This window comes from Phyllostomus discolor, chromosome 13 (assembly GCF_004126475.2).
Source record: "Phyllostomus discolor isolate MPI-MPIP mPhyDis1 chromosome 13, mPhyDis1.pri.v3, whole genome shotgun sequence".
Taxonomy (NCBI): Eukaryota; Metazoa; Chordata; class Mammalia; order Chiroptera; family Phyllostomidae; genus Phyllostomus; species Phyllostomus discolor.
The window spans coordinates 17,688,542-17,700,937 of NC_040915.2; the positions used below are offsets into that span (position 1 = coordinate 17,688,542).

The window sequence follows — 12,396 nt, forward strand, 5'->3', positions numbered from 1 at the left end:
AATGCCTGATGCCGAATAAGCAATCAATACATTTAGCTATTGAGCTGGCCAAAAAGTTTGTTTGTTTTTTTTCCATAAGATGGCTCTAGTAGCACTTAGTTGTTTTTAACTTCATTTGATACAATTTTGTTAAATTGTATTGTGACAGCTGTTATATCTGCATACATTTAAAAAATTATGAAAATTGGTGAATTTTTGTGTAGCCATTTTAATATTGAAGATGGAAGAAAATGTGCAACATTTCCAACATGTGATGCTTTATTATTTCAAGAAAGGTCCCTGGCTGGTGTGGCTCAGTGGATTGAGTGACGACAGCCTGCGAACCAAAGAGTCATCAGTTCGATTTCCACTCAGGGCATAAGCCTGGGTTGTAGGCCAGGTCCTCAGTTGGGGACACGCAAGAGGCAACCACACATTGGTATTTTTCTCCCTCTCTTTCTTCTTCCTTTCTCTTCTCTTTAAAAATAAATAAAATCTTTTTTTTAAAAAGGTAAAAATGGAGCTGAAATGCAAAAAAAAAAAAGATTTGCGCAGTGTATGGAGAAGGTGCTGTGACTGACAGAACATGTCAAAAGTGGTCTGCAAATCTGCATGCTGGCGATTTCCCACTGGATGATGCTCCACAGTTGTGTAGATCAATTGAAATTGACAGCAATCAAATGGAGACATTAACTGAGAAAAACCAATGTTATACCACTGATTTTTACCAACATACTCAAAATATCCCAACTAATAAAGTTATCTGTGAAAATTATAAACATGTCTTTTATTTTACAGGAAAAAAACATATGGACTTTTTGGTGAACTCAATATTATTATTATTGTTACTTGTTCTTTCTTAAAGGGATCTCTTATTGGATTCTTCCAATAAAACTAACCAGTATCATGACAGTGTAAAAGATGAATATTTTCAAAGGCCAATAAGTGAATAAAGTGAAATAATATCTACCATAAATATAACTAGTTTCCTTATATAAAACTTTAAAAGAAATTTTAAAATGTATTAAGGTCTTATAAATTAAAAAGCCCATTCCCATTAACACCAAGTAAAAAAAGAAGGACCTACAAATGTCACTGGCTGAGAATACCACCAGTGTGGTGTGGGGTGGGGTTGGTGGTAAGGCACTGAGCAGCCTGGAACAAAAGGTTTGGACCAGGAATCAGAAGTCCCGGTTTTCCCTGGAAAGCAATACAGCACAGTGATTGAGAAAGGAGTCAATCTATTCAAGTTCTTATCCGCCTTCATCACGTACTAGCTACATTAGTTAAATTCTCTAAGCATAGGTCTCTTCATTTGTAAACTGCAGGTGGTAAGAATGCCTACCTCAAATACACATTAGTGTAAAGACTCAATGAGATAATGCAAATAAAACGCTCAACACAAAGCATAACACCTAAGAAATGTTAGTTATTGACATGATTGGTCTTAAGTCTGCTAGAATTCCAACTTCAACAATTTTTCAACCCCATTGAGACTTACTGATCCTGACCCCTTTTCACTTAGGCCCCTCCCACCCCACACCTTCACAGTATAATCACTCCTTTGCCCTTGTCTCCATCATTCTTACCTGGCAAACTCCAATCCTTCTATCCATCTGCTCTGCTCCTTCACTCAGGTAGCTGACTAGTCTCAACTTAAATACATGACCACTAACATCAAGAGATGCCCAACAATACTACTACTTTCTGAAACCCACTCAGTTACTCCTTCTCCTCCACCAGGGCTTCTCAAACTTAAATGTGCATACTGTCCAGTATGAAAGTCACTAGCCACACAAGACTACAATTGTAAAACTATATTCAACTTCAGTCCTTCCACTGCAGTAGACACATTTCAAATGATCAACGGCCCCATGGGGCTGGCAGCTACCAAATGAGACAGTGCAAAAATAGAACATTTTCATCACCACCGAAAGTTCTACTAATGGCAATGTCCTAGACAATTGTTTCATACAATTATCTCCTCAAACCTCCAACCCTTCCTCTCCCACCCTAGTTTTTAGCTGATAATCTTGGTTTCTAATTCCATGAGAAAAGAGAAGTGAACAGAAAATTGCCACAGCCTCCCTCATCACATCTACCGACCCACATGCATCTGTACACATATATTCTGCCTTCTTTCCTGTTACTATAGATGAATATGGTCCTACTTAACCCCTCCACTAATGCACTGGATCCTATGTCCCCTATTCTATTCAGGAACATCACTCCAGCAATCTCTTCTCTTCTGCATCAGTTTTCCCTCTCTACAGGATAATTCCTGTGAGCATACAAGCACTGTATAAGTTCTCCTGCCTTAAAAAAAAAGTTCCGTTTTGACCTTCATTTATTACCCCATTCCTCCACTTTCCTTTATAGAATTCCTTATGAGTTATCCATATTCAAAATCTCCAGTCCCTCCCTTCCCATTCTTTCTTGAACCCATTCTTCAACCAGCAACCTACATGGCCTTATGATGACCTACACCAACACACTGATCCACCCCTGTCCCCTCGACACACTCTCTCCATCATCACCATCTCCCCGGGATCAGTGTTTAGACACACAACCCTCCTTGCTCTTCACTCACACCGTTGCCTCTGCCTGGAAATCTTTTCCTCCGTATAGGCAGGTGTATGGCTTGCTCCCTCCCTCCTTTTTGCCACAATGCCACATTCTCAACAAAGCCTTTTTTGATCAACTTTCTAAAATTGCAACCCTACCTACCCCACCCCACACTCCCTAGTCCCGCTTATCAGCACCTGACATATTTTACCATATATTTTAGTATGTAGACCACACACACACATAAAAACACTATGAACGTATAGATTTTTGTCTGTTTCACTGGGGAGCGCTCAATTTGTTGATGAAAGCGAGGGTGAATGTTACAAAGTCTTCTCTCCAAATCAGATTCAGAAACTTCGGTGAAGTTAACACACATGACATTAAATAGTCTGTAAAGTTAGATAGCCATTCCTGGCTCGTCGTGCCTGCAAGGAAAGGCATGCCTCAAGCACCAGGGACAAGAGCTCCCTTTCTTTAGAAAAGGATTTTTCCCTGCAGGACAGAGGCTACCACCTGAAGCTCGTAGTTCTGGCAAACACATAAATCGGCCGGTTCTAGGGCCCGGCCAAGCGTACTCGCTTCCCGCAAAAACTCACCGCCATGGCGCCTCCCAGCCGACAGTGCAAACCCACGACAGTGACCTCGGCGATCCCCCTACCCAAAGAAGTAGTTAGAACCTGTCCCGCTCCCTGCGGGGATCCCAGGCCTCCCAAGCCACTAGAGCACACACGCCTGCTGAGGCAATCGCAGGCTCACTATTAACTACCGGCGGATGCATCCCTTAGCCTGCCGGGAATTGTAGTTCCAAGGCCGTTAAAATCCAAGTGCAGTGGGCACTTGTTGACTACAATTCCCAGAGAACAACGGGATACGGAAAGGTGACCCGATAGGCCATTCGTCAGTGACACCGGTAGTGATGAAACAGGCACGTTGAACTACAAAGTCCACCGCCGCCAGCGCGCCGGACTACGGTGAAGTCCCAAGCCTTCTTTCAACCTTTTCTCCCAGTGGAGCTCGTTGGGTGTCTGTCAGGATGCCAGGTTGCGAAATTTATTAGTCTTCAGTGGCAGGTGCTAATTATGGCTTGCCACTGTGCGTGGATATTTATCACTGTCGGTGGCATTCAAAAGCCCAGAATGTAGACAGTTTATAACCATTTATTAACAATCTCCGTTTTTAAGAGACGATGATGACTACCTGGTCCCAGTGCCAATCTCGGGCTACTTCAGCTATGCTACCATTCAAGGCTGAGCTGTGCGCCGCGGTAGTCAGTAGCCACACGTGGCTATTTAAATTTAATAAATAAATATTGAAATTAATTCAAAAAAGAAAATAAAAGTTTGGGGTAAATTCTAGCGGTGTTGCATTAAATTGCCACCTCTTTAAAAAAGTAAGTTATTCAGTCGCACTGGCCACTCTTCAAGCGCTCCATAGTTTGTGCCTGGTGTTTATCATGCAATCAGACAGTGAGGAAATAGAACCTTTCCATCATTAAAGAAAGATCTACCGAAAAGTGATGAGCCAAGGGTTTTTTTACTTTCTGGTGGTCCGTCAGATTAGTTACTTTCAATTCATATATTAATTTAGTGCCCATTCATTATCTACAAAACACTCTGGGGGAGAGGACAGCCCAGAAGTGTGTCTTCCCAAAGGACTAAAGGGGGAATTTTTTAATGAAAATTTTTATAAAAATAAATTTTAAATTATATGCAATATGTATATATGTAGTCAAATGAACTCAAAAAGAGTCTGAACTCTCCACTGTCTCTCACGCAGCCTGCTGGGAACAGGGTTTCTGTAATGACAAATAGGTCTGAAAGGCTGTGGCCCAAGGCCATTTTTGTTGACTATAGCAAGGTCTCTGGAACCAAAGGGAACACGCAGCTCTTCTTAAAATTGAAGGTGTGTACACTCGAAATGAAACTGAAGTCTACCTAGGTAAGAGATGTGCCTCTGCATACAAGGCAAACAACAACATAGTGACACCTGGTGGCAAACTAAACAAAACCACACTCATCTGGGGAAAGGTAACTTGTGTTCATGGAAACAGTGGTATGATTCGTGGTAAATTCCAAATCAACCTTTTTCTAAGGCCATTGGACACAGAATCCAACTAATGCTGTACCCACTCAAGGATTTAGACTTATTGAAAAGTAAATAAACAAAATTAAATTTCTTCTCCTGTAAAAAAGAAGTGTCTAGAGGCTTTGGCTAGAAATAATTGATGAAGATTTACTTAAGGTTTGCAAACCATAACTAGGAACAGCTAGGCAATACCCAGAGTGGTCAGAAGAAGAGAGAAAAGCTAAGTGCCCCTATAGTAAAAAGTGCATTCTTGAGATAAATCAATCCTTCATTCTTAGCCTCTGGGTTGGTAAATCCTCTAGATGACCAGTGGCCTGGATAACAAATATCAGTTGGTCTGATACGTGACATTGTCTCCTTAGTCCTTCAGGGGTAACCAGAGGGTTATCTGGATGGAGGTCTTCTGTATATCCAGGTGTTAATGCAAGACTGGAAACTTCAAAATTTAAGTTCCAGGGCTAGTTAAAATAAGAATAGAACCATTTCCTCATGCCTCCACCTATTTGATTACAGTAATTTAGCAGCTTAACTATAGTGACCTTATTGTATTTCTTCACTCTATTCATACCTACCTTTTTCAACTAGTATTGAAATACAAATCTAATTATGGCCTAACAGAATGCCTGGCACATAGTAGGGGCTCAATAAAAATGTGCTGAATGCAAGGAAGATGGAACCTTAGACTATATAGAGAGCCTACTATTGGCATTCCTGCCTCTGGGCTCTTACACAGATAAATACTCTCCATTACTTTCCACAGCCTCTTTCTTTAGCCACTGATCATTTAGACACCACTTCCTAACAGCCAAATTCTGGATTAAATGACCCCTCCTAGATGTTCCCTGAAGCACCCCCTTTCTCCCTTCCCTATGTATCTTACTGAATATTCTTACTGAATATTCTGAAATGTATCTTACTGAATATTCACTGCCTGTTTATTTATCACCAGACCATAAGCTCCATGAACAGCAGAGGCTGCCTAGCACAGTGTCTGGCACATAGCAGGTGCCTTATAAATATTTACTGAATGAATGAGAGAATCCTCATCCTCTTATAACTATGATTATAGTTTCCTGTTCCAATTCTGCCCTAACCAGTACTATTTGTCATCTTTGATTCATCAGCTTCTAATGCACATTGGTAATTAAAATTATTCATACAACAAATATTTATTAAACACCTCCAAGTAACCTGAGATAGAGCTAGGATATAGTAGGGAACAAGACAGACATGGTTCCTGTGCTCATGGAACTTACAATCTAAAGGGACATTAAAGAATATAATTGAGAAAGAAATATAAAGAAAGTAATTGAGCAATTACAAATTATGAAAAACCTACTTCTATATCTCCAATTTCATCATTTTTAATTTTCCTATTTAAGACACTAATATTCTTCTCTTAAGCATCATTTGGATTCCATTCATTCAAGAAAAATTATTTACCTTCTACTATGTGCAAGGTACTATCCTAGATGCTAGGATACAACACTTGAACAAAGACAGGCAGTCACCTCCCTACAGTCTAGTGGAAGAGGCACACACAGAAGCAGTGGGAGTAATAGGAAGCTGTGGAAGCATTATAGGCAAGGAAGGAACATGGTTCTATTTGTGTTTTATAAATATCATTCTGAAGGAGGATCATGAGGAAGCAAAAGTAGGAGCAGGAGATTATTGCCATTGTCCAGATGAGAGGTGATGGTAGTTTAGACTATGGTGGTGGCAGTCAAGGTGGGGAAAGGTGAATCGATTCAAGAGATATTTGGAAAATGAAATGTATTAGAGTAATATGGCTTTTTAATTGAGAATTGCTGATTCTTTGCTAGACCATGTGGAATACCCTCTCTAGAGAAGTGAAATTAGAAAGGTGACATAGTGAATAAGGACTCAGGCTCTGAATCAGACAGACCAAGTTCATCATTTACTAGCTAGGTGACCTTGGGCAAAACAATTAACCACTCTGTAAAAGAAGGGTGATCATAGTAAATACCTCATAGGATTGCTGTAAGGGTTGAAGAATTCATATGTGCATAGTCCATGTATCTATCTGGCAGATAGTAAGCACTGTAAAAATGTCAGCTATTTTTATTATTATTCTAGGAAAATTGGTCTATAAACATTAGTCTGATTAAACTAAAACATTAAGCTTACCTGTGCTCCATAATAATCTCTTCCCTAGCCTGAACTAGTTATCACCATATAATTGTGTGTTATACCTTCTCCAGCTGTCAGATCACATCAAGATCATTTTTCAAAACTCCACAACAAAACTCATTTCTTGTTGTTTTTTTTTTCCAAACCCACCCCACCAGTATCTCCACACAATTCAATTGAGTCAGCATTTCTAAGTTTAGATCTGTAAAGCTATAATTAGCTTTGGCTTGTTTCTTTGAGTACTTTTGTATTTGTTTTTCACGCATATTTACCTAAGTTCCCCACTCTTAGATGACACAGTCAAGGAAGAAGTTGCAGGCACTTCTTTTGATAATTCTGTTCCATAAGCACGTGGCACTCAATGAATGTGGGTGTCACTTCCCTACCCCATCGGACACCCTTTGTTTTCAAATGATTTTTTTTCTCTATTAGTGTTCTACCTTTACTTTTCATGCATCCTGAATGGTGAACAGATTTTTTTTTTATGATACAAGAAATGAGTATAGGGAAGAAAGAAGAATCCTTCCAGGATTTAGGGGCTTAGCTAATCCAGGGTTTGCTCTGTGTGTAACCTCTGACAGTTAATGGGCATTAGAGGAAGAGTGAGTGCAGGGGTTGTGTTAACAGGCTTTGGAGCAAAGAGGATTGGGTCTGAATGAACTGTCCCATGCTAGCTCTGCTCCTTCAACTTGGGTCTCTGAGTTTTCATGTGTAAAAGGTGGATGATGATCATAATACCTACCTCTTAGGCTTGCTGTGAGAAAATGAGCTCATCAAGCCAGGCAATTAGCCCAATACCTAGTCCATGGTAAGTGCTCAGGGAATATTAAGCTAAAGAAAAAATAAAGAAAAAAGTGGAGGACACTGGAAGTCACTGTGCTCTGTGTCCCCTCACAGTTCGTATGTTGAAATCCTAATGACCAATGCACTGGTATTAGGAGGAGAGGCCTTTGCTTAGGTCAAAAGGATGGAGCCCACACAAATGAGATTAGTGCCTTATAAAAGAGACCCCACATTTTCGAACCAATGTCACCCTAATAAATTCAATAAAAGTAAATAAATAAAAATTTAAAATCTAAAAAGGGAACCCCCAAACCTCCCACTCCCTTTCACCTTGTGATGATACAGAGAAGTGTGTGACCCAGAACAGGGCTCTCGCTCAGCCATGTTGGCACCCTGATCTCAGACTTCCAGCCTCTGGAACTGTGAGAAATAAATTGCTGTTGTCCTTAAGCCACCCAGTCTGTGATATACTTTGTTATAGCAGCCTGGACAGACTAAGTAAGTCAGTTAACAGAAATTCTAAATCTGGCTGACATGAGCTAGGAACAAGTAGCCATATTTATTAGGGAGACTTTACACTTAGACAAATGTAACCGAGTTAGAGAAATTGCACTTCTCAGGTACCAATATTTTGAGAAACCCTTGTTGCCTAGATTTCTTCTAAAAAGGTAGTATTTGTCATGCTCAGGAATTAGAAATCACTCACTCACACCATTCCAGATTTGGGATCCACAAGCTTCAGCCAGACACCTTGTCAACATTCCACAGAGCATTGCCAGCCCTGTCATAGGCTCATATGGAAAATGTGACACCTGAGTCATCAAAACACTTCTTGTCACCATCATGACCATCACCAATATGGCATAGTCTAAGGACTCCTTAAGAAATGGAAGGAAAGACAACTGTAATTGAACAACAATAAAATAATTTATGAAAACAAAGAAATGGAAAGAAGGAAGAAAGATGGAAGGAAGGAAGGAAGGAAGGAAGGAAGGGGAAACAAAAACAAGCAATGACATTATTGAGATTCTAATTCCAGTGATTACATTTTTAAAATTTATTTTGTGCATTTATTACTTGTGATTCCTATTTCACACTATCAATGAAATTAAAGAGGTCCAAACTGTATAAATTGGGGATACAACCACAGTTCTACTTTTTTTTCTCATAATTGGTCAGGTTCCCAATATCTTAGCAGCCAGAAGTCAGTGTCTTCCTGTGCCTGTTACTCCATATAGCGTCTGAGAGTAGTGTCTGCTCAGATTGCCACACACCTTAGTGTTATCCTTGACCCCTCTTTGTGTTTCATATGGACAATTAATCTGTCAGTAAAACTAATTGACTCTACCTTTTTTTTGAGATTTTATTTATTTATTTCTAGAGAGGGAAGGGAAGGAGATAGAGAGAGAGAGAGAGAAACATCAATGTGCGGTTGCTGGGGGTCGTGGCCTGCAACCCAGGCATGTACCCTGGCTGGGAATCGAACCTGCAACACTTTGGTTCGCAGCCCACACTCAATCCACTGAACTACGCCAGCCAGGAACTCTACCTTCAAAAATATATCCAGAATCCAGTTTTTACTCCTCATCTCACTGTAAGTCTAGTCCAAACCACCAGCAACCTTTGCTTGGCTTATTGCCTCCTAACTGGTTTTCCTGCTTCTACTTTTGTCCCCTCCAGTCTGATGAGCATATGGCAGCCATAATGACCCTGATTAAAAAATTTAAAAATGAGAGATAATTTTATTCCTCTTCTTAAAACCTGCAGTGTCTTCCAGTCTCGGAATACAAATCCAAAGTCCCTACCACAACCACCAAAGTCCTGTGCAAACTGGCCTCTATTTCCACAAGCTCTTCTACTGTCACTTTCCTCCTGGGCTCACTCTGCTGCCGCTCCATTTTTTCCCCCTCTTTCTTGAAACATGCCAAGCTAGTTCCTGCCTCAGGCTCTCCGTGCGTACCTACAAAGCTCTTCTCCCAGATATCCACACGAAGAACGCCCTGCCTGTCTCCAGACCACCGCTAAGAGTCCTTTTAACTTCCCCATCACTCTCATCTTCTCACTTTGCCTATTTTTCTTTATAGAAATATTCTCCCTGACATATTACAGTTATTTATTTGTTATTATTCTCCTCCTGTTAAAATTGATCTCCAAGAGAATGCCTGTTTTCTTTATTGCTATATCCCTAGGGCCTATAACAGTGCTTTGACTATGATAGGTTTTCAATCAATATTTCTTGAAAGAAAGAAAGGCTGAATGCATGCACCGAATGAGGCTAATCCATGCAACACTGCCAGGCAGAGCGCCTGGCACACAAGGAGTATGAGTTATTATTTGATGTGTCCAAATCCCAAGGGGCTATTCCATCCAAAGAAGAGAGGGCAGTTCCCCCCGCCCCACCCCTAATATCAGAGGGATAACCAGAGAGAACTGAGAACTGGAGCCTGGTCAGTCCACTACTGTTGCCGCTTCCTGCTGTACATGAAAAATGTTACTACTACAGTGGAGCTTTGCACATTTCTCCTGGATACTTCTCTAATCTCAAGGATGTCAGACCTGGGTCCCCACACAGGTCCAGCAGGAACCCATGAAGCCCTTGGCAAGTAGGCAAAGACTGTTTCTGGTATGTGCACACTCAGACATGCCACTTTGAACCTTTTCTTCCTGTTGACACTACACTCAACTGCATAAAGCAACATTTTTTTAATTGACATACTTCTAGGCATATGCAGTTGTCAGAAATAATGCAGAGCCCTGGCTGGCGTAGCTCAGTGGATGGAGCTCGGGCTGGGAACCAAAGTGTCCCAGGTTCGATTCCCAGCCAGGGTACATGCTTGGGTTGCAGGCCATAACCCCCAGCAACCGCACATTGATGTCTCTCTCTCTCTCTCTCTCTCTTCCCTCTCTAAAAATAAAAAAAAAATTAAAAAAAGAAAAGAATGCAGAGAAAACTCTTCACACTTTTCCCAATTGCCCTAATGGTTAACACTTGCAAAACTACAGTACAATATCATAGTCAGAATACCGATGATGATATAGGCTTTACTTGTATTCATTTGTGCATGTCTGTGTGTATGTGTGTATAAGCTTTTCTATAAATTAAATTATGTATATATAAATTAAATTTTATACACTGTAGTTTATACACTGTGTGTGTAGTTTTAAATCACCACTGTAGTTCCTGCCTCCACCACCACCACAGTCAAGATACAGAACAATTCCAACCCCACATGTTGTTGCCCTTTAATACCACGTCTACTCTCGCCCCATCTCCCTCCTCTACTCCTAATATTCTGTCATTTTTGAAATATTATATAAATGGATATATACATATAATATGTAACATTTGGGGTTTGGCTTTTCTCCTCATTCATCATAATTTGACCAAATTGTTGCATGTATCAATAGTTCCTTCCTTTTTGTTGCTGAGTAGCATGCTCTGCTACATATGTATCACACTTTATTTTATCACTCACCTGTTTAAGGCCGTCTGGGTTGATTCCAGGTTTTGGCTATTATAAATAAAGCTGCTATAAACATTCGTGCATATGTTTTTATGCGCGAATATAAGTTTTCATTTCTCTGGGATAAAAGCTCATGAGTGTAATTGTTGGGTCATATGGCAGTTGCAGGTTTAGTGTTTAGAGAAAATACCAAAAACAACATGTTGTTTTTCAGAGTAACTGTACTTTTTACATTATACCAGCAAAATACGCATAATCCAGTTTCTTTGCATCTTTATCACCACTTAGTATTGTCAGTTTGTTAAATATCAGCCACTTCTATAGTTATGCAGTATAAAGCAATTTTAAAAAAAAACCTTATAACGTAATTCAAGGAAAACAAACCTTTATTTCCATAACAAAGAGAGAGTATCAGATTGTCTCATTTGTGGGCCATCTCACCTTGTCTTTGAATAACTAGGATTCAAGTGACTTTTACTGAGGTGACTTTTCTCTGAGCCAGCTTACCTGCTCCAGGAGACAGACTCAGGGAGAGACTGATATTTGATGGTTGTATTGTTTAATTAAAGAATCATCTATAAATATACAGGAAAAAAGGGTCTGTTTATAAGTATGAGCTTTCTAGTTTGTAATTCTACCAAAGCTTAGTTTAATTGCATGTAAGGGAAGCGCATTATGATTGAAAATTTCACAGAGAAAACTGGAAAATGATTCTCAACCACTTTTATTGTACCTCTGGAGCAGCTCGTGGCCACAGGGTGGAGAATAAGGACAAACAAAACAAAGTAATCTGTGGGCACTCTTTACTTTGATACTGGAAAGGCCTGTCTACTCCTGTCAACACTTGCATGAAATTTTACTGTTGACATTTTTTCAGGTTGAGGCCCAGTTATCTTCAAACCAAAAAAGGGAATTTACCTTAAACTAGAATGGCTTAGATACCTGTTCTTCTTGTCACTCTCTCTTTTTCATGCCCCATATTAATAATCTCTCTGTTCTTAGATAAATTGGCATCTCTTTCTCCCTCCTCTGTGAAGATAAACTGAGAGAAAAAGTCAAGCTTTGCTAAGTATCCACCTTAATTAAGGAAAGCAAATTTATTAAATATCAGTCCTACTCTTTATTAATCAAGAACAGTGCTTAAGAGATGATGAAGGGCTCAATAGATATTTCTTGAATGACTTTTGAATGAACCACATATTTCACATTTTATTGTTTGGTAATAAGATAGTTAAATAAAGGTTGTAGGTGTGGGCTTTGGAGTCAAATACACATTGTCGAAGCTGGGCCTTCACACACATTGGCTTCATGATCTTCCTCTGATGCAGTGCTCTTTCTGTAAATATTGTTTACTACCCAGGGGTCC

General features: G+C 39.9%; 1 protein-coding gene across 2 annotated transcripts in view; it reads right to left on the bottom strand.

Moving 5' to 3' along the window:
- The window catches only part of LARS1 (leucyl-tRNA synthetase 1), a 55,415-nt gene extending 52,098 nt beyond the window's left edge, over positions 1-3,317 (bottom strand). Inside the window, exon 1 of one of the 2 annotated variants that reach the window (XM_028527356.2) lies at positions 3,144-3,317. In XM_028527356.2, the coding sequence (XP_028383157.1) occupies positions 3,144-3,149 (6 nt within the window). In that variant the 5' untranslated portion in view covers positions 3,150-3,317. The remainder of the gene's footprint in view (positions 1-3,143) is intronic. The other variant, XM_036014479.1, reaches the window with a different exon arrangement.
- Positions 3,318-12,396: the final 9,079 nt, after the last annotated feature.